At 40.8% G+C, this 23,169-nt stretch overlaps 1 protein-coding gene across 10 annotated transcripts in view; it reads right to left on the bottom strand.

Annotated features, from left to right (window-relative positions):
* The window catches only part of MCF2L (MCF.2 cell line derived transforming sequence like), a 156,588-nt gene that overhangs the window by 114,262 nt on the left and 19,157 nt on the right, over positions 1 to 23,169 (bottom strand). The window contains exon 1 of one of the 10 annotated variants that reach the window (XM_064709402.1): positions 20,285 to 20,438. The exons of 6 other annotated variants lie outside the window; for them this stretch is intronic. In XM_064709402.1, coding sequence (XP_064565472.1) covers positions 20,285 to 20,375 — 91 coding nt within the window. In that variant the 5' untranslated portion in view covers positions 20,376 to 20,438. Of the gene's footprint in view, positions 1 to 8,646; positions 9,028 to 13,587; positions 13,685 to 20,284; positions 20,439 to 23,169 lie in introns of those variants that run through there. 3 more of the 10 variants (XM_064709428.1, XM_064709411.1, XM_064709454.1) reach the window with 3 other exon arrangements.

Here is a 23,169-nt window from a genome sequence, read left to right as displayed (position 1 = left end):
ATGCAGATTGCAATGACCTTGAAAGGCAAGTAAAGCATGAGCTGGGAGTAGGAAGCACTGAAGAGACTCAGCAGAAGGAAATGATGAAAGTATGGAATTAGAAAGCTTAAAAAGCTATGTGTTGGTTTGTAATTTTTTCTTACCTTTACTTCACAAGTGAATTATCTAATGTGGAAAGGTCCTTTTTTTTTCATGTCAGCTATTGGCAGCATTTTGAAAACCATCAACAACTTTGATGACTTCCTTTTGGCCCCTCCAGTGCACTCAGATGCTCTTTGCCTCTCTTTACCTTCAAATCTTTAATATCAGAACTCCAATGTACATCCCGCAGGTCACTTGCAGCCTCAGCAGCTGTTGCACAAAACCCAGAAATGGAATTTTTGACTGTGGCTGTCCTCAACAAAACCACCTGTGCCAGAAACACAGTAAATGTCTAGGTCCTGAGCAGACTGGAGCTATCTCATAATTAAAGCCTAGCATGTACTCAAGCATGAATAAAGTAATGATGATGAATTTTCATCACTCTTCTGTGAATGTAGGTCATATTCCATCCTAACTACTGAACATAAAGTTATTATTTTTCAGACAGTGTATTATGCAGACCCAGCTTCATGTCCTACTAAATGCCCATCTATGAACAAAACATCCAGGGAACCTTTTTTAGATCTCATTTCTGCCAGCTTTTGGTTCTCATCCAAGCTACATAACCAAACACACCTGTTCTGCTTCCTTAGCCCATGTTTCCCCTTCTCCCATTGTCAAGAGTCCTCAAAGTAAGCTGGAAAAATTCCTTTCCCAAACATAAACATCCTTTCTTATCTACTTTATTTCACTGAATGTTTGGGTGAGAGCTCTAATTTTGGGGTTTTTTTTAAAGTATTATAACAAGAATAGAGTATTTTATATAAATGTACTTTGCTATTACAAACATGCTGAAAGGCTGAGTAAAGTGTCTCAAAAAAGTGAAATGCTAAGTAAGAAAGCATCAAGCTTCCTTTTATAAATCCATTTGGTAATAACAACCAAGTTCCAGACTCAGCTGGAGATGGAAAACAAAAGCCAGCAGAAGAATTGCCCAGTGTTTGGAGAGAGGAATTCATGTATGTATCAATAAGAGGATACAAGATGGGTAAATTTTGTCCTCCCTCCCACATCTGAGACACCTGAGAGCTCAGGCACTTCTCAGGGGCAGACAGGGAATCAGAACAACCCACTCAGCTTTCACCTCATCACATGAATTACCAAACTACTCTCTTCACTGCAGTGAATCTGAAAATTGCAAATGTTAAGATCATGGAAATAGAGAACAACCAATTCAATTACAAGTATTCCACAGGAGCAGGATACAGAGCCAGAAGGAACATTTCAGCTTGGCAGGGCCTTTCACAGCAGCTGCTTCAGCAGGCATCGTGCCTGCCATGACACACGCAAGGTAAACACAGAAAGAGGAAACAAACCAGTCACACAACACACTGGTTCATGTGGTTCATGGGCCAAAAGCTGATACAAGACTGGTTTTACAAAGCTCTTGTTCAAACACAAGGCATATGACATGGGGTAACCTCAAATGACCAGCTAAGTATGGTTAGCTAACCTAACCATAGGATTACTTGGGAGAAAAACCAGCAGCCCAGGACAAAATAGTGACCAAGGGAAATAACTTTGTTCATCCCAGAAGCCAGACATAGGAGTGTTTACAAAAAAGGCTGCAATTTATCTTTTGATATTTTTAACTATGAAGCTGTAGCCTGAAGTGTAAATTTTAAAATCAGCTATGTGTATTCTCATCAATTGCTATTTATATAAATTATCTTGGTGTTTCATATGCAAAGCCACCCTCCCTTTAAATCCATCAGATGATAGACAGGAATTGAAAGAAAAGGAAGATACATTTCTGGCTCAACAAGAATTGAGACTTTAAAAGAACTAGGACAGTCACTTCTTGGTGCAAATTTTCTGCCTGCCACATGAAATGCTGAAGGCAGAAAGACTTTTAGTAAAACTGTCACTTAGCAAATGCCTCAAGCACAGGAAGGGTGACAGCATGCATAGCCCTGAAGTAACAGCACAGGTGAAAAAAACAGGAGCTTATTTATTGCACAGCAGTGCAGTTCTCAACTTGCCAAATACCTGTTTGCCCAGATTATCAATTTCAAAAAGGCTGACTGCTGCCAAGCAGAATTACACACCAAAATCTTCAAAACCTTGCAGTACCATGCTGCACTGTGCTTTATCAGCTCACCACAATTTGAGTGCCACATTCTACTAGGAGTCTGCCTTGCCCTGTGTCCTCAAAGGGGTTTAAGTGCCTAAGGGACCATCACACTGGCTCCTACCAAGCTCAAACACCATCAACCTTCACATGAAGGTAGAAACATTAGGGGATGGCTATCACAAGGCTCTTCCATTTCAGCTTTCTCCCTTGCTAAAACTCACAGCCCGTTACACCTTTGTGTGACCAAGTTTAACGTTTCTTCATTGCAGCAAGGGTTTCATTGTGTCCTGCTCCTTGCTGCTCCAGGGAACTATGTGGGAAACCCAACAGCCAGCTCCATGCCTCTGGAACACCACAACTCAAACAGCACTTCTTGTGTCAGTCATCAAAAAATTTAAAGCATCATTACAAAAACTCAAAAGCCACAAAAAAAAAAAAAAAAAAAAAAAAAAAAACCAACAGCTGAGGAAGACTGAGGATATAACTAACACCCAAGACTGCTGTAAGTAAGGGGATCTATTGTCCAAAACTGCCTGCTCTGTGCGAGAACTCAACCTCCAAGATAATGATTCCATCTCTACCTGCACCCAGGACTGTGCGCTTAGGCTGACTGTTCCACAAGGCATGAGGAGGCTGCACCCATGTGCTGTTAAAGGCAGTGTTAAGGGCTGGACTTCCAGACAGTTTGCATCACCACAAAGCTGCATTCCTGTGTGTGCTGAGCCAAGTGGCTCATGCTTGAGCTATGTAGTTGTGGGGATAAGTAACTGGAGAGAGGTCAAAATAGCTAACACAGTATTGCAGGGTTAGCCCAGGAGACCTACAGGTGATTTATCCATATAAAAGCATTCAAGATCCTGTTCTTTCGTCCAAAATGAGAATTGCTATTTAATGGGACAAGACAAAAGAAACAGTGGAACTAAGCCAGATATTGTAAATAACAGGTTCAATCTTCCAGCTGAAATGCAGTGCTTCAGATACCAAAAACCTTAAGAAGTTGCTGGAGCTGACACACAAGCAACAAAATCTCATGTAGCTGGCTTGATCTTCATTAAATGAAAAAGTGAGTGACCCAAATGCCTCCTACTCCCAGATTTTGGCCTACACATCAGCTTAGAGCAAACACCTTGAAGACAGCTCAGCCTGTGTTACATGCAGACACTGTCCCTGCCCTGTGCTGCTCTTTCTCTGCAGAGGTTCCCTGTCATTTGATATGCACGAGGTAATCTTGCAGCTTGGCTCTCTGGGGTTGGAAGTGTGGCAGGCAGCTGTGCCAGGCACTCCTGCCAAGAAAATATTCTGACACACCATGGTTATAAAAACACATCAAAGGAAAAGGCTTTTTTCTTCTTTCATATCACTTAGTACTTAAATCCCAGCAGGGGTCTCCCAGCTCTGCAAGCTTTAAGTATATATACTCAAAGTCCATAAACTGAAGGGGAGATTGACAAATATGCACCCCGCAATCCCCTGAAAATCCATTCTAAATGTGCCATCATTTACTGTTTAATATCTATTTTTGGATATGAAGTCAGTGATAGCTGAGGTTTTTTTGGAAGGGGGGGAAGTTGTATGTAAAAAAAAATCCCTATTGTGATGAAGTGTTTTGGGACACAATATTTAAGCAATAATAGTTTGGTTAAAAAAAATGTAATCAACCTTAATGTTGATCAAAATATTTTTTTCAGATTCTGAAAAAGGCAGCCAGCACCTTTTAATAAGGACGATTCTGTTGTCACCTCTGAACTTACTCCCACTACTTTCACTAGATTCAGCTGTTTCAGTAGTAAAATAAAGAACTTGGTTTAGGCCAGAATATGCTAAGAAATGGATGCCATGCAGGTGCTCCCAGGATCTGTGACAGTGCCATCCTCACTGAAAATATGAGCAATGCACTCCTAAATGCTTGTGTCTGTTCAACTGCAGCACCCACCCTTTACTTTTAAAATTTTAAACTTCATGTTAGGAAGGGCATGCCTGCTTTTTCTACTTTCAGCAGGAAAGCTGAAACAAAGGGCAAGCAAGTTAATACCAGCAGAGGCATTCCCCACTACCACTAAAGGCACCTGGGTGCAGTGGACGTGCCCACAACCTGCAGATTTCAGAGCTCTCACATGAACCTCTCCAACTCTACCAGCTACATAGAAAGCTGACTAAGTTGCCAAGTAGTAAATCAATGCCTTCGTGCTCAGACCTGCCTGCTTGCCAAATTAACAGAAGCATACAGAGCACTCTGCCACGTGGAGAAAGACTTTTTGAGTTCCCAAAGTTGAAAATTAAGTGAACCAAGGACAGAAGCTACAAGGGTAAGAAAGAGCAGGCAAGCTCACTAGAGCATAGGAATGGGGAGGACAGGACACACGGAACAGGTCCTTCCAAGCTGCCCACAACTTTAAAATGTCCCTTCAGTATGCCTGAGGATGCTCCTGTCCTTGCAATAATCTAACTCACCCCAGTGATTCTGGGTACTTGGAGACAGTGTGTGAGTTGCTTCCTCCCACATCTGTGTCTGATTTGTCAAGACAGGTGAGCCAGCCTTCAAAGCTTCAAAAGCCTGCCTGTCAAGAACAGAAAGCCAGGGAAATGTAATGTAAAGTTTGGGCCCAAACTGTGACTAAGACTGAAAATGCAGAGCTACTGAAAAGTGACTGAAATGGCTATGGGACATTACCTGCACTTAAAACACCAGCACTGCACACAGATTTACTGAGGAACCACATGTTTTCCTTCTTTGGTTTGCAGATGTTTCTTCTTTCTGCAGAGCATTAAAATTGTGTTTGAGGAGAGGAAACAGATGGTAGCTGCTATAGTGGCACTTTTCCAAGGTGGAAAGAAACCATTATAGTGGGGCTTGCACAAGCTTAAGGCTGGGAATGTCAGATTTGTATTGCCTGTTTGCACGAACTAAACACGCCACTGCAAGGCTTCCAAATGATGCAAATGTAGGGATGTGGCTGACACTGAGAGCTGGTGCCTTAACACTGTTTGTGTGTCAGTCAGAGCAAAGGGAGACCTAAGCAGAATCCCCACAGCAGTCAATGATCTGGACAATCCATGAGGTCCCAGGTCAGAACTGTTAATCATCTCAGGCTTCAACCTCTGAGCTACTGCTCCATGGGAGGGAAAGTCCTGCCCATAAACAGAAATTTGTGGAAGAGGGTTGAATTTAACATAGCAACAGAACTGAAAAAGAAGAAGAGAAATTAAAACTACATCCAAATAAAGAGAAATTATGCCATTATCCATCAAAACAATAGACATGGAAAAAATAGGGTTTTGTTTTTCAGTATCGATAATGATTTCACAGGGTTTTTTTCTGAAATGACTCCAAAGTTCTAATGAGGAAAAAAACCCAGCCAGAGAATGTCTTTAAATTATTTCTGCCTTTTATGGATTTATATGAGAACACCAAAAGCAATTAGTCTGGTCATCCAGGTGGCCATTTAAAGGAGGGAAAGTGGCTGGGAAGACTGAGGAGCATATCTAGGAAAAAATAAAAGATGCCATGTGAACACTCTTTACAGTTGTTGGGAAAGTGTAGGGCACAAGGTGATTTTCAACTGTGGAGCAGGAGTCAGAGCTGGAACATGAAGCAGATGATAATTTTAGACTAGGGAGCATGATTTTGGCAGCTAAGTATATCCAGAAGGAGAAGATAATGTAAGGTGTTGGAGAATAAGGTGAAGGTGAGGAAGACAAGAAATAATCAATCAAAGCTTTGCCAGAGAAAGCTGCACAGATTTGTGAAATGTGGCACAGGAAGGCACTCAAGGGATCAGTGAGAGGATCACACATTGCTATGGGAGTAAGAGAGGTCATAACTTACCATGGGCTGGGAATGTGAGTAAAGCAGAATTTGGTCAGAGCAGAGGGAGCAGGATCTCTAAGGCAGGTGCAGGTGTGGCAGTGAGGGATGAGTAGCCCAGAAAGGTTGTGTGAGTGCCACACTGACACAGGAGACTTGCCAGTGGGAAAGCAGCCAGAGGCACAAAGGCTGTTCTGGCAGAACAGTGAAAGATTACAGACACCCAGATTTACTACTCCTAACCTCAGGCACTGGGAGATGCCAGGCTGGGAGCTGAGCTGCTCCAGGCTCCCTGGCCCCCAGAACAACCAGCACACCTCAGAAGGACTTCCCGTCTTAACATGCCCCCTCCTTCTCTCTGTTCAGCACACAAGGGTTTTAGAATTCCTCTTCTGACTCAAAAGCTTAAAACTACCTGGGATAAATCTCTGCCTGCCTGCAGCATAATTCAGAGGAAAACGAAAAAAACAACTAGCTGAGGAAGAAGAACACGTTTTTGGGTTTTTTTCCTAGAATCTTACAAAGGAGAAAATCCCCTGATACCTGAAGATGGGCAGCTGTACCGGGGGAAGCCAGGGGAACCTCAGCATTTCAATTACTCCTGAGCACAGAGCTATTGAAAAAGTGTGAGCACGATCTTGGGCTGTTAAGGAAATCTTTGCTTACAAAAGGTTTCTGAACCAACAGAAGTGCTGTAAAGGCAGACAGAGGATAATCAGACCCAAGGACAGTGAAGAGCCCAAGAATGGGAGACAGCCACAGAGAAACTGAGCAACCTGAAAGCAGAAAGGGGGGGGGGTGACGGAAAAAAGAAACCTGAAACAGTCACCTATAAATACAACCAGTGGCTGTATAAAAGCACTGCCTGTGGCCTGAGAATACCTGCATAAAGATTACAACAGAGAGGAAGAAAGAGAAGGGGGAGGAGAGGGAGCAGCTAAATCACATGAGTATGAAATTGCCTGTAAAGGCTGCCTTTTCTATTTTTTTTTCCTTTAAATATGCAAGTTTAACAAGGTAAAAATCAGCACATGGTCAGAGCTGCCAGCAAGTATGCAAACAGCATTTGGAGCTGCTGGTGGCTCACATGAAGGTCACAGTGTACCTGCAGCTGCACAGCTGAGAGACAGGCAGTGTCACAGGCAAACCTCCCACTCTGGAGCCTCCCTCTCCTTCAGCTCAGGAAGAAAAGGCTCCCACATTCCCAACCAAATCCAGCACACATTCTTAAAATTTATCTTGCCACAAAAAAACTAGATCAGCATTTTCATGGGAGTGGAAAAAGTAATGTACAAATTACTAAAATAAACTGCAACAGACAGTATGCCCTAGCAAATATCAGTCTGGCTTTCTTCTTCAGCATTCAGAAAACCAAAACAGGAAATGAAACAAATACCCAGATATTTAATAAAGACATGTTTTGAAAATAGGAAGATAATCAACAGGAAAAACAAGGAAGGAGAAAAAATGTGTATGTGACCTTTATACTTGTAATTTAATGCTTGTTCTTGTCAGATCAAATCTTGTTTCCCCCCCCCAAAAAATGTTGTTAAGAAGGTAAAATATATTTTTTCCCTATCCAAGAAAACAGAGGCAGCTGACATGTTCATTCCATATTTGTCTTTTAATCTGTGTATTCATCAGCCTACAGCATCAGCCATCTTGCTAATTATCTGCTTCCACCACATGGAAATTGAAAAAGATGAAAAAGTCACCCTTAGGAAACAGCAGACTAGGAAAAGAGGAAGATAAATTCCAAGTTTTTATACTGCAATGAGTAATACCATATAATAGTCTGTATTTTCAAATCACTGTTTTGTCTCACGTGACAAGAAGATGCAACACTTCTGTCATCTGTCAACCAGGAATAAAAGGCAAACCAAACAGTTTCAAAGGATGCAAAAACCACCTCTATTGTCTTTCCAGGTAACTTTTTATTCTGAAATATGTTCACATTCTCTGCATAAGCAATAGCCAGGATAACACTTCTAGATCTAATCAAAGATCACCTCATTCTGCACTGCTTCTTAGTTCTAGTTTTGAGCACACAAGCTACACACATTTTCAACAAATAAAACAATCTCAGAAATTTTCATAGTATTTCTACAGTGCTAAAAGCATTTTACGAGATCTGCTCTAATTTTTAATCCATACAGATGTAAAACTACATTGATCACGATTAATTCATGCAACTCCTCATTCTCATGGAAGTGCAATTTAGAGCCACCCAAAATACTGGCTTGCAGTGCTTACAGTTAGTTCAGCTTTTCACTGCTCCATATCAGACTCATTTCACAAGACAAATCTGTAATTCCCCCAATTCAGGTACAGCCGAGTCAGAAAAAAAAGGAATCAAGACCCATTTAGAGTACATGACTGGGCTAACAGCTACTCAGAATGATGTTCTAAAGCATGCTTCAGGAATAACTAAGCACTAAAAAATGTTAATTGGTGTTAATATCAATGAAAGTTTAACCTGCTGACAAAAGCTCTTAATGTTCTCTTTCCTATTAATGAGAGCATGCATAAAGAAAGCTAGTCGGATTGCCAGGATTTTCTGTAAATCCCACAAAATCACTAACAGCATCCACACAACACATTATTTAAGACCAGCAGCTCCTCCTACCAGCGCACTGGGAAACCGCATTTAATCTTTGCATCAATTCTTCTAGGGCCATTTCTTCAATTTTCAGCCAGCATCTCATTCTCAGATAAAACAAAAAGAATCCACAGCAAGCCTGCCCTCCCTGCTCAAGGATTAAAGGAGGCAGGGAGGAAAAAGCCCCAGAGCAGCCCGCTACAGCAGCGCCTCGCAGCCCTGCATTTCAATCGCTCCGCACGGCTCCCCTCGGCACAAAGGGAGGCAGGAGCCCACGATCCCTGCTGGCAGAGCCCGGCCGAGGCGGGGACAGCCGGGGCGGGAGTGCTGGTGGCAGCGGGAGCGCTCCGAACTTCTCTGCCGCTGCCCGTGTGCCCGCAGCCAGCCGCGATTGCTGCGAGGCGCTGGCAAGGGCTGGGAAGGCAGCGCCGCATCCCGCGGGAGCAGCCGCGCTCGCAGAACGCCCCAACCTCACTCACGTGAACGCCGGGGCTCCTCCACCTCCCTGCCAGGCTGCTGCCAGGATGGGCAGCTTGGAAGGAGAACACCTTCCCACTGACAACGCCAAGGAGATCCCGCTCTCACCAGTCCACGTTCGGTCTGGACCGGTCATTTTTGAAGGTTAAGGACTTCAGATTTCCTTTAAACGCAGCCGTCTTCTGGAATCTTTGGAGGAGTCTGTTTAAATGTTGTGCCACAGCAGTCTTATAACTATGTGAAATCTGTATTTCCACAGCAACTGTATTCCCACCTTGGGCAAAGGGGTTTCAGAGTCGGGCTCTGTGGACCCCTCAAGGTGTATGGCAGCAGAACTGCTGCAGAAGGCACCCAGGAAAACCAAACCTCATAAACTTCCACTTACTACAGAGGGTATAGTACCACTGGAAAACTTCCAGGGACACAGAAAAACCTACAAGACTGAAAGCAGTACAACGTTTCTCTATACAGCTGCACCTCCTAATTAATTTCCACTGCTTTTATACAGACTGTTTTACAAGATTGAAACTATGATGCTTTTAACACTTTTTATTTCCAAAGATCATCTTGATGCCTACTAATCTCATTGTTGCAGAGTTTTGCTGATGCTGAATTTTGCTGAGTTCCCCCTGTCCTCTAATCATCCCATTGGTTTTATCCTAATTTTTAACCAACATTAACGAAATGTACATGGCTGAAAGAAAAAGAGAGGTTTTTTCATTATGTTTAAAAGGAGTGTGCTGTGTTATTTAAGAAAAAGATTCTTTTCTACGGATTGCATACAGAAGGTAAAAATGGCAGCCTCTCAGAGGTAAATAAGTGGACACCTGTAATGAGTTGTTCATAACTCTCAACAATATCATTAGAAGGGACATGAACTAAAAAAAGTTTTTAAGAGAACCCGTCAAATTATTTAGGCTTCCTCTTGTCAATAAAATTAATTGAGATAATTCATTTACTACATTAATTCACATTGTTTCCACTCAAAGTAGGACAGGCCCACAGCAGCTCCATGTAGTAGATATAACTAGAGCCATACATGCTTCCATTTCAATATTAATACAAATGACAAAATGAAGTCTTCAGTCAAGCTTTTCCATAACAAAATATTACCACTGAAAAACAGGATCTGTAGGCACTTTGTATGCAAAAAGTAATTTGTTTATGTGACTACCATTTGAGACTGCATTTATGCAAAGGAACAAGTGGTGGGCAGCAAGACCACGATTACCAGACCAGGCTCTTGGCATCCTGGGTGGTGACCCAGGAGGAGCAAATGCATGAGAGAAGATCTCTACAGGTGCACTGGGATAGCTGAGGCTCATCATCAAACAAAACTTGTGTGACCATATTGCACCCACAGCCAGCCCAGGGAGAACTCCAGATGCCAGACAGCCAATGGGATTTGTTACTGCAGCGAGCTAAAGGCCTAAGGCATTTTTGCATATGCAGAACAGCAAAGCTCACTCGTTAGATTACACGGTTTCCTGGTGCAGCAAGAAGTGCAGCAAACAAACTCATTCATAAGCACCTGCTCCAAGAGTGGATGACAGTTCAATCCCAGATTTCCCTGAGTATCCTGACTCAATTCAATAGTAATTTCATGTTTTCCTTGGAGAATCAGCAGACTGCTTAAGCTTCCCATATATCCAAGTCCATCTTTCCATGGAGTTTCTCAGTGAAATAACAAAAAGGAAGACAAAAAGTAGTGAAGAATTTTACCACATCAACCAGCCAACTTTCAGAATCACAAGCATATGATAACTTACACTTGTGCAAAATGAATAGAGAACCCTAATACATTAGCTAAACCTCAGTTACACCAACAATGCCCCTTTGTATATACTTTCTACACCTTCAAACAAATTCCAAACATGCAAAGTATAAGCACAGCACCCACATGAAAGGTTCAGTTAGCTGGGCTGAAAGTTAGTTTACCTAAAAGTGGGTTATTTGTAATCATGTACTTGTTTAATCATTTTCATTCATGGAAATCGGGCAGCCTTGTCTTCCTGAGTAAGAAGCTTTGGCATAGCTTCTCTACTGAATGAAACAGAGAGTATTTCAAGATACTTAACCAAATGTGGGATTATGATCTCTGCTGGTTTGACACAGAATCATCCATGGCTTCATGAACAACCTTGAGTCAGACTAAAGAAACAGACCTTAAACTAACTAAAATAAACTCTTAACAGGAAAACCCAACTGAGCTTTCTTGCAACATGAAGCAATCCACTATGTGACCATGAGCTATGCATGGAATCAAAACAGTCCTGAAAATACAACATGACTGTATCTCAGGGAAGAGCAACAGCAGTTTTCACTCTTGAAGTTTTTACTTGATCCCCACACCCCTTCAGATCATCATGACAACCGTGCTATGAAATTAAACATGCCATTTTAGTCCTACACATTTCATGCCTAATTAGAATTTTATAGTAAAAGGACTGATGCCCAGTTCTAGAACTTACAGTCTGTAAGTACAATAGGACATGGTGTAATTTTTCAGATACAATACGATTATTTTTTAAATTAAAAATTCAAGCTGCTTCTGGAATTCTGATTTTTAACTTCTGCTAATGTATTGTCTTCAGCAAAATATCTTCACCAGTCCCAGGCAAGCCCCTGCTGCAACAGAGGAATTCATCAAGAAATTTGAGGAGTACACAGCCTTTCAGTTCTGTCTTAGAAGTTAAAAATGCATTGGAAACATTTTTTGTCTGCTGGTCTATTTCAGTGAAACTGCAAAGATAATAAGAGAGGCACAAATGTATTTAATTTAATCTATCGATTTCCATTGCTGCATGGGTATAATATTTGACCTGATTTGTATTGACTTTTTTTCTAAACTTCTATTAGATTTGAAAGCTCCAACAACATTATTTTTTCCCTCAGTTCTCTACTTTACTCTGGTTTTGGCTGTAGTCTTCAGCAAATCCTGTTCAAACACAGCAGCATCACACATATTTTATTTCCAAACAGTTTCACCCAAATATGTTGACCTAGTTTTTCAAGAAATGGTGGCTATTTTGAAAATGTTCCAGAAGTAACACACAGCTATCCACTCATGTTGGGGGGCCAGACTGGTAACCATAAGTCATTAACACATAATCATGTAATCAGTTTTGCTTGAGCAAATGATACTTTCAACAACATACCTAAAGATTTCTCTGCTAACTTTATGCTAATCTTTGTAATATCAGCTATCAGTGAGTCCAAAAATTTAACTATGCGCTGTGCGAAAAACTAGTTTTGCTTAAACTACCTTCCTGGAAGTTTTCTGTGTGCCCCAGTTTCTCTTTTGTGAAGCAGTGGAAAAGAAAAAAAAAAAACAAACACAAAAACAAACAAACCCAAAAAAACCCTACAGGAAATAAACACTCTCTTTTAACATCCCCAAGCCATTCATGACTATACAGACTGCCACTGTAGGTGATATTATGTCTCCTCCGATTGCCTGTTTTCCAGACAGAAAATTTCCTACACTAATTAGTTCCTATTTGTATAAAAGCAAGCCTATACCTCTGACTGCCTGCTCCATTCCTTCATGTACACTAATTCTACTCTAACAAAGGGAACAAAACTGGACATGGTACTCCAGAAGCAGGCAGAGCAGAGATTACTCAGTGACATAAGGATTTTGTTGTTCTCATATACCCTCTCAGGGGTTTGTAAGGTTTTGTTTGCCTTTCGGACCAACACTGAATGCCACGGGAGCTGCTGCTGTTTGCAGGGAACTACCCACAGCCAGTCAAGGTCTCTCAGTGAGGGTAACAGCATTTTCTTTTCTCATCTACATCACTTGTACAAGCAATTAATTTCACCTTCTCTACTGATCACTTACTTAGCACTACCAATTTATCCTCCAACAGTCTGCTATCAGCACTGAATTCTACTGTTTTGAATAAGTATTTTCACACATTTGCAAATTTTCTCTTTCTATGCTTTTTTCCATTTCGAGTTCATTGAGGATTATGTTGAACAGCTGCAGGAACCCCTGCAGAAATCCCTTTCTCCACCAGCAACTCCCCCTCCATCCACAGAAAACTGACCACCTCAATCGTCGCTCTATTTCTTTTTTTTCAGACACTTACTAATCCACAAGAGGGCTTCCAGTTTAACCCATGGAGCCTAAGAGTGGCTGCAGCATCAGGAAAAGTCTGCATTGACTATAAAGCAGGACTACAAGAAATGGAAATACAGCGAGGTTTCCCTTCTGCCACTTCACACGGGCCCTGCCCCATTGCTTGTGGCAGAGGGAGGAGGCAGAGCATAGGGATGCACAGTTGTGCCTGTGCAGCTGAATGCCCTGCCAAACATCCCTTACCGCTTTTAGAGATGCCACAGGGTCGGCACCAGGCAGCCGAGCCTGCATGGCCCCACCCACCACATCCCCAGACCTCTATAGACCGGGTGGGTGGGCACAGAAATGCAGCACCCATAGCACCAGTGCTCTCCAAAGACACTGCAAACATAGCCAGGGAGACTTACCTAAGCTGGGCTCCTGCAGAGAGGGAAGAGACCCATTGAACGTGGTTTTTATAAATTTAGGTCCTCTCAGATCCTACCAAAAAGTGCCACATACACCCACTGCACAAGGGTGATACTGATCCCCAGTCTTAAGTCAAAGGGAAAGAAGAGGGAAACAGGACAGTTGATATGAAAGATCCAAACAGAAAATGCATTTTTAACATTTCAACCTCCTCTTGGCACGAGTGCTTCCTCCATGAAAAAAAGGGATTTTCCCTTTTATTTCCCTGAATGACTGAGTTCTCTTGGTAATCAGCCCAGTTAGGCTTTATTATGTAAAGCATCTGGGATTTGAAACTGGGATTCATAAGCAGAGATGGCAGTATTCTGCTTTTGGCAACACCTCACTCTTTCACAAGGAGAAAATTGTTCCTAGATTCACAATCTCAAGACATACAGAGAACTTAGCAAATACATGGAGGAAGGAGGGAAACAAAAAAATCAAAGTTTTTCTTCTTAAAAACTTGACACTCAAAACACTCATACAAAGCCTTGCATATGGGCAAAGTTCATTCATAACAGACTAAAGAAGCTTTCAGATGTGCAGGAGCAGTTAATAGAATAGTTCCATCAAAATTATGCCTTGTTTAATTAATATAATAATTTACCAAATCTCCATCTAGTCCTCAGTGTCTCCTCAAACTCAATAAATTTTTCTTTGAGAAAGTATGTGCCATACAGAAGAGGTCCTGGCAGCTGCTCTCCAGGCTCCCTCATCTGGGATGCGTGATACCCCCACACAGGGACTAGGCTGAGGTGACACCCAGCTCAAGTACTCAGCAGTAGGGGAAAAGCTTCACCCTCCTCTTCCTTTTCCATTATTGCTCATGGCTGAAAAGTAGTAAAAAATAGATGAAAACAAACATACGTCTCTGTATTTGATTGCCTCTTCTCCAGTTTAGCTCAATCTTGCCACAATCCAGCTCCCTGTACTTTCAAGTCTTGCCCAAACAGCTTGCTTCCTCCCCCAGCAATTGCAATCTAGCCTCTCCTTAAAAACACCAAAATCCTTCCCCCCAAAAAACCCAACAAAACAAAGCAAAAAAACTCCACATCAATTAGTTCTTAAAGCTTAATTTAGTTACTAACTTTCCCTATTCTGTTTCTTTCATAACCTGTGCCAGTTTCATGCTAGAGAAGCATTTCTCACGCTGCTGTGAAGTTTTGTAGTAAGGCTCTTCAGCCTGAATTAAATAAAAGTGATTGACCAGATCACAGGTTTCAATACTTCCTGGCATAACAGGCAGGGTCTTCTTTTTCGCCAGCCTCCCTTGCTTGGATGAAATGTCATTTGAATCTCTTCTACTGGCCTGCTGTGTTTCTAAAGAGTACCAAGTTACTTTGTAAGTGCTTCATTCAGATTTCTTCTTTGTCCTTTTTTGCCAGTAATAACTGCAGAGCCAACAGCCTTGAAAGAGTTTATTTAATGTAACACCTCCAGTTGCCCCTGCTCCAGCTGAGGGGTATTCCAGTCTTTTTATTCTTCTTCAGACTGAGCAGCTAAACTATCCAGATGTGCCCACAGCTGCACTCCTCTAAAAGCAGGCATGGCAATAAATGAATGAATGTTGTCTTTTGCCAATGCAGCGCCAAGTAGGACACTTTCTTTCTAAGTTTACTGAGATATCTTTATAGATGAAGGAAGTACTTTGTGCAGGAAGTTAGGAAGACTGAGAACAGGAAGCATAAAGGTGAGCAGGGAATGAATTTGCTGCAAAAAGGAGTAATATGGAAGGAAATGAAACATCATTGTTATTTCCTTCATTGGGACCCTTCCATATATATGTATAAATGAAAGGCTTCACAAGGGAAACTACTCCAACCCCAAAAGAAATGAAACCACAGTACTTTAAATGTAGAAAAATAACAGAGTGGATGCCAAGGAGCTCTGGTTTCAGGAAGATCCGCTACTGGTACCATGATAATTAAATAGATGCTAGAGTATAGGTGCAGAGATGCCACAGCCATATTCTGCCACAGACTTAGTATTATGCATGCAAATGCTGAAATTAAATGGATCCAGAAAACACACACCTTTTGTCTTCTGTTGTTAGCACGATTTTCTTTTCACAGGAAATGCTGGATGAGAGGTCGTAAAAGTAATTTCTACCCTCTGAAAGAGTCTGTCCCACATTTCTTTAGTGCTCAGACCTTTGAGGTGTCCTAAAAAGTACTGAGCTTTAAATGAAATGATTTGTGTGTGTTCAGATTTTGAGTATTAAAAGTCTAAATTTTATGACATGCCCTACTTTGTAAAAATCCCTATTTCAAAAGAACAAGCTGCACACAGAAAAGTTCAGCAGGTCTACCATTCAAGTCAGGATTGATTTAAAACACTCATGAAATTTCTCTCTAACAGAAAGTGATATTTAACTGCCACATATAATTGTTAATTTTACATACAATCAACTATAAAAAACCTACTCAAAATAAAAAAAATCAGAGTTTTTCCAGGACCATTCAATTTGATTACACAGACTAAAACTGAAGTGCTTACCCCTGAGGAACAGGCTGACAAATTTTAACACAGACAAAGGGCTCAGTAGAAGGATGTCAGCTTTAATTTGGAACTTTTTTTAAATCACAGAACCATTAGGTTGGAAAAGGGCTTTAAGATCATCGAGTACAACCATTAGTGCAGCACTGTCAAGTCCACCTCTCAACTGTGTCCCTAAGTGCCACCTCTACACAGATTTTAAATACCTCCAGGGATGGAATGGGATGAATCTTAAAATGTGACTGCCCTTTTCCACTCATACATCTTAAAGTAGCATTCAGTGCAGCTTTAGGGTGCAAAGCTTTTCCTTTTTCTAAGAGGAAGCAGTGCAAATCTCAGGGAATGCAGGAGGGTGGGAAGATTCAGTTTGTGGCTGGCCTGGCTGAGCTGCCAGACCCACCTCTGGCAGACGTGCTGCCCCAAGGCTGCCGACCACCCCACACTGGGTGCTGCCCTCCCTCCTGGAATGAACTCAAGCACTCTTAAAGGACTTGCCTCTCTCTTAATGCAAACCAGGAAAATTTAAAAAATTTCAGAATAGGAAAGCAATCTTTCTATTACTCATCTAGAAATCTATTTTTATTAATCATCTAGAAATAGGAAAGTAATTTCCGACAACCACAAGGACATTTCACCTGCAGCCAAAGAGGTCATGCCCCAAACAAGATCTGTCTTGCTGCAATATGTTCACACTCATCACATGTCCTGCAATGGTGCTGTAATGTCCTTTACAACAGAGCTTGAAAACTTCTGTTTCCTTACCAGATCTATTGCCCTGTCTATTTTAATGCAAATAGTCCTCAGTAAATAAAGTAGCATTATTTTCTTATTTTTGTTGGTGGATGCTGAATACAACAGGTACCATCAAAAGTGGCAGAAGACTCCAGGTAGGGAAAAAATTGCCTGTAAAAAAGGCATTTTTCATTTCTTGACAAGCAAAAATCACTATATCCAATTTATAATGATTTGTTGTGTTGGGTTTTTTTTTTTTTATGAGGGTTTGAAATAGTATTTTCAGATCTCCTTTATTTTTCATTTAATATTCTTCATGGAATATGGCACTTCTCAAACAGGCAAATTCTCAAATTAAACTGATCTTTCCTGGGAGATGCTCTGCACAAACCCCTCAGTAGATGAGAGAAAATGACTACTCTTCAGTTTATAGTTACTCTACTGCACTATGGTAGGACTGTCAGAAAGAAAAAGACAACCTAGATTTCTCTATATTGTAAGCCATATTCAAACCACCATTTCATGCTTCCTTAAAACAGAAAGACTGAATTTTTGCTTCAATAGGCTTATGGAGTAAGCCATAAAAGATAAGGAGAAGTCCTACTGTTAGTTTTCTCAAATGACCACAGTCCTAAACTGTTACTGCTTTGGAAAGAAAAATATAAGCAAGAATGTATACATTTCCTTGTTTCTTTGACTCCATACCACTGTTGCTTTTTCTTAGTTTCCCTCTTTGGCTCTTCCGAATTACTTCCAATCCAAAACAAGGATTTGCTTGTCAGTGAGAAACTTAATACAATGCTGGGGGGTTTTCACTTACTTAAAATGCAGTACAATTAAGTGCTTTTTGATAAAAGAGGTTTCCTTGATTTCACTTTTAAATAATTTAAGCTTTACAATTACTAAATACTTCACAAATATCACAACCGTGATCAAGAGCTGGCCCATAAATCCACAAAGATTAATGCAGAGGGACACATTCACAGACCCAGCCCCAGAGTACAGTACACCATTTCCTACTCCAGTTCAGGAGACATTGGTTTCTAGCCCTACCCAGATGCTGTCAGGTCAGCTGCAGAAAGTTACTGGTTATTAATCCCCAGGATGCATCAAGAAGTGCAATCAAAGTATCTTCAACATTGGTGTTTTCAACAGCTGCTTTGTAATCATGCTGTTCTTGCACTGTACCTGTTTTCATTGAGTCATGTCACATTTCATAAGATCTAAAAGTTTCAAGTAAGATTTCCAAAAGAACTCAGGTTATGTATTCTTGCCATTTGTCAAATGCTTCAAGTTTGTTTCTGCAAAATTTTACTTTCAGTGTTCTTCTCTTTACAAAATCAGTTTCAACGGCTGTAAAATACTCGTTCAGCTGCCAGCTCCCTCCCAGAGCCTCAAAACATCAGGGCCATGGTAAATCTGAATCCCTGAAGAACACTTGTATTCTCTTCACCATTCCTACTTGTGCACACAAGAGGAAGAACATTTTCAGGGTTGAATACTGTCACTGCATCAGCATGGCACAGACAAGCAGCAGGGAGAACAGGGAGGTTAGCATTGTGAAATGTAATTTAAAACTAGAATTCCAAAGGGCAGCATAAAGATGAGGCTTAAGGATACCAGATACCATGGAAGGCCCAACCTGAAAATTGCTAAATTATAACAAGACCAACACACATGAAAGGAGGAGTCTCTTCGGCCCCTAGAGACTGATCTGCACTAGCCCACCCTCCCCAAGACCCATGCACTTCCTTCAATATCTCAACCAACCCTTTAGAGAAAAACAAGACAGGTATTAGGGAAAGAGTTATTTTTGCATCTGTAGTTCTTAGCTACAGATGCAAAAATAACAGATGCAAAAATAATTTGGATATTCTTAGCTGAATATCCAAACACTTTCCATAGAACAAAATTACATGTATAAACTGTTATTCTACTTCATTTTTCTAAGTTTCAGATTTCTCTTCACTGTCACATGTATGTGCAAATGGGATATGTTGTAGGGTAATTATCAGTGGTGCAATGGGTTGTAAGTGAAGAGCTTTCAAAAGCAGAGTAGTTTTAGATGGTTTAACTTTTATTCCTTCACACAATGAGGCAGCATACTTTTCAAGGATCTAAATTGATTGCTCTACAATAGAAAAAAAAGTTTGTTATCTATGTTTTTCAAAGTGCAAAGGCAGCAAGAAGGGGTACGATGGGATTTGGAAAATGGAACACAAATAACTGCATTGTACAAATAGTTCTTTCACTCTCCTTTTGTCCCCTTTCTTTTTCCCTGATGTTTGCAAGGGAGCATTTAAAACTAAAGACTGGTTTCTCATGTAAAAGATAGCATATCTGCCTGCTCTCCTCACCTCCTCAATCCCCCAACAAGCTCAGCTTGTACACACAGAGCTCATGGACCCTTCTGATGCAATACTAACTTAGAGGACCCAAAACAAATAGTAATAAAAGAAAGTCAATGAAAACTTCAAGTCTTTTCTAGAGACAGCTCTTTAAAAAGATATATCTCATTAATGACAAGCGATATTATCTGTGGGGGAAAAACACAGTAAGGTCTCAGATTCAAAGGTTGTTTAATACTCATGAATATGACCCCAAATGCAAAGAGTCTAGTAACTAAACCCATACATCATTTCATGTGAACAGCTGCCTCCTTTTAGAAAGAAAAAGGAGTTTTTGAAACATTTTAAAGCCTATTTTAGAGAGCAATCCCACCATGGAGTCACTGCCAGATGGCTGTAATATTTGACAAGCTACAGACAATGTTTTCTCAACATATGTTGTTGTTTTTTATACTGCCTAGTCTTCTCGGTACTGTATGTTATTTTCCCAATAAATACAGGAAACCCCTTTACAAACAGAAAGGCAGTCACAAATATGACTTCTACTTCATGTACTTGTGATCCAGGTACACCCAATGAAGAGATGCTAAACATACTTGCTGAAAAACAATGAAACTCTTTAACAATACTTTCTCAACAGTTTCTCTTTCTTAAAGTGCAACAATACAGGTTTTAAATTATTTTTTCTGGTATAATAACACAACCACACTGTTCCATAGATTTTTTTCACCTAAACAGTTGAAGCTAACCATAAGCATCAGTAAAATCTTCTAACACAATATATGAAATCATACTCCTTTCAGTCAGAGCAAAAATACTCATCTGTGAGAACATATACATGTACTCCATATTGAATTACTTAGACAAATAAAACCAATCTCCTGCCAAAATTCTATTATATGGCACATGCACCAGCAATTCCTTTCAGCAGCTCTCTGATCTCCAACTCCAAAAAGCAGTTAAGACTCAACAATATGCAAGCAATAGCACTGAGCTTTAAAAGGCAAGATTTTAAAAAGATGCTGTAAGGAAATATTTACACACACATACAGAGGCCATGTTTAGACTTGTAAATACCAACCTTTTTTGTAGTTTTGTCCAAAATCCAAAACATGTTGCACATCTCCTCTAATTAGGTATTTTATGCAAAAACAGCATAAATGACAGGGCATTTGAGAAACTCATGTATCAAAAGGTCCAAGTGTGCATGTTAAACTCTCCTCAAATGCAGTACAATTGACAGGCTTAGTGCAGTGCATTTAGATTTTGCAGTGAACTTGTTACCAAGGAAACCAGCAGCTGCAGGTGTTTTCCCATACACCAGGGAATGAAAATTCAGCAGTGAGCTTATCTACTTAGTATTTTAGTCACACATTTTTGGTCTCAATAACAAACTATTTCTCAAACTCTGTTAAAAGACCAGACTGCATTAAAAAATAATTTAAAAACTTTCCCCTACACATGACCTTACTGAACAGTAAACAGCACCTTTAAATGTTTTCTTCTTTCTTCTCCTCCAGCCTCCTCTCCAAAAGTGCCCTACCTCCATTGCTTTGTCTCCTTCAATAGAAGCGTGCAAAACCCACCCTCTGCAATGGGTTTTCATCCCAAAAAGTGCTCTAACAACTTGGCAAGGCTCCAGCTCCCAAGAAACAATGCTGACTTGGGAAAAGCTACAGGAATGCCTATTCCAGTCATACAGCATAGCTTTGCAAAATTGTACTATGCTACAGAGATATCATCATGATTGGGATGATTCACACTTCTTGGGATGAGGATAAAAATACAAAAACTTAGAAAAACCATAGCGGAGATGCAAGGTACAAAATCCACTTTCAATGCAGCTCTTCCACAGGACATTAAATCAGTAAAACAAAATGCTTATTTCTCATTTATGATACAGATTGGAAGGCTAATATATATAAATTAAAATACAGGCACTACATTTGTTTTTTAAGTAGCCTCTTTTCTCTGAATAAGCTACTGGAATATTTATAAATCTTCCAAGCTCCTAAAGCTTTTTTCTACTTGTACTCTTTCAGTGTTACTGAATCAACAGCAACATCTACTGGGCACAGAAGGGCAAGATTCAATTTCTTGAAGGAGATTAAAGGGCCAGGTACAGGAGCATAAAATACTTACAGTATCTATTTCTGGATACTTTGGCAGTGATTGTGAAAACAGAAATGAGCAATACTTTAAATACATGCTTGCTTTCTCTTCACCTCTTCAGAAGGAAAACAAACCAAATAGAAAAGTGGACAGGACAGCACTGACTCCTGGCTGCCTATGTAACATGATATATATATCATGTTACATAATGACATATATATGACAAATAACATGTTACAGTTAGGAATATTAGATACACTGGGCTAACAGAACCAGTTGACAAGAATTCTGCCAGTAAAAGTATTCAAATATTCTTCAAGTTCATGCATGGGAGAGTTTTATTATTTTTATATTATTATTTTGCTCTTTATATCTATTTTCTCACTTTGTTTAACAATTACACAGATTTGCTAAATAAATAAATAAAGCAAAATTTATTTTACTTTATTATTATTTATTATTTAAACTGATTCCAACCAGCAATGACTAAAAACCAACCAGATGTTCTTCAAAACTTCACAAAGAACAAGATGAACACATAAACCTAATAAATGCTCAGAACAAGGCTTCCAAAGAACTTTGCCCTAATAACACCCAGTATTTGCCTTTCATAATAGAACCTACAGGGAGCTCAATTCCCTAACTAGAACATAACAACTGGAGCCTTGTGAGAGGAGCACAGGACAATCCATATTTCTGACACGCTCACCTAAGCAATCCAAAGAAAATGGCAATGGGACAAGCTCAGCTTCATCCCTGTTGGTGCCCTTCTGCAGGGACTGGTGTCTCACCTGCCTGCTGAAAGGCACACACCCATTGGGGCTCAGCCCTTGCCTGGATTTTGACATGTACACAATTCCCTCTTTTAAAATGCAATCAGATGACAACAGGATCTCTGCTCCAAGCACTCACCATGCATCACAAAACAAGTGATTATTTATTAGAAGTGTAAGTGCTACTGGAAACTGAGAGAAACTCAAGACTTTCCTATTACAAGGTGGGGCCACAGTCAGCAGCAAACCAAGTTGCTCCTTGCTACCACCCCCTCTGGTCTAGTGACTCTCCAATTCCTCAATACAGTGCCTTCACCCAGGAAGAGCTCAGCAGTCAGACTGAGCATCCACACAGACTTCCAGGCTGAGGAGGAAACTGGAGAGGACTCCAGTTTCTACTCACTTTGCTGTGGGGTATGTCAGGAACCCCAACACCATTGTACCTTCTGCAGGAAGCTGACTGTGCTGCCATTTGAGAAACCAAACAAGGTTGGTTTCATGTGCAGGGCACATGAAGCAGCTCAAGAACACCACACACACCAAACTGCAGACAGCCTCCTGAGGAATGACAGGAGCTCTGTGTTGCAGCACACATTGCAGTTGTGAGAGCCACAATACACAGAGTATCATCAAACCATTTCAGATGGTTTTAACCCATGCAGAGTAACACCATACCACATCAGAAGGCTGCAAGAGTCTGCCCTTCTTGTTCTTTAGCCCAGCCTTTTATACTACTCATGTTGATGCATTGCACCTGTGTGCCCTCTGTTCCCTTTGGTGATTGGTCAGTGCACCTGGGCACTCTACATCTCACTGCTTTCAATGTTTCCATGGCTCACTTCTTTCAATACTGCTCAACTGCTGTGGCCCACTGGGGACAAGGCTCAGCCACAGCCCCACTCCCAATTACCACAAACTGTGTGCCTACAGCTCTGGGCAAAGGTAAGAGAAGCCATGATGAGGCAGCTCAGTCCTCATCAGAAAAACTGCTGAAGGAATTACTCCCTCTCAGATTTTGAACACCTGAATGCTACCAAAGTGCCCCAAACATTGGCACTGTTCTCCCACATGCTGCTGGGGA

The sequence above is a fragment of the Zonotrichia leucophrys genome, chromosome 1, assembly GCF_028769735.1.
Source record: "Zonotrichia leucophrys gambelii isolate GWCS_2022_RI chromosome 1, RI_Zleu_2.0, whole genome shotgun sequence".
Taxonomy (NCBI): domain Eukaryota; kingdom Metazoa; phylum Chordata; class Aves; order Passeriformes; family Passerellidae; genus Zonotrichia; species Zonotrichia leucophrys.
This window is presented reverse-complemented; position numbering and strand designations above follow the sequence as displayed.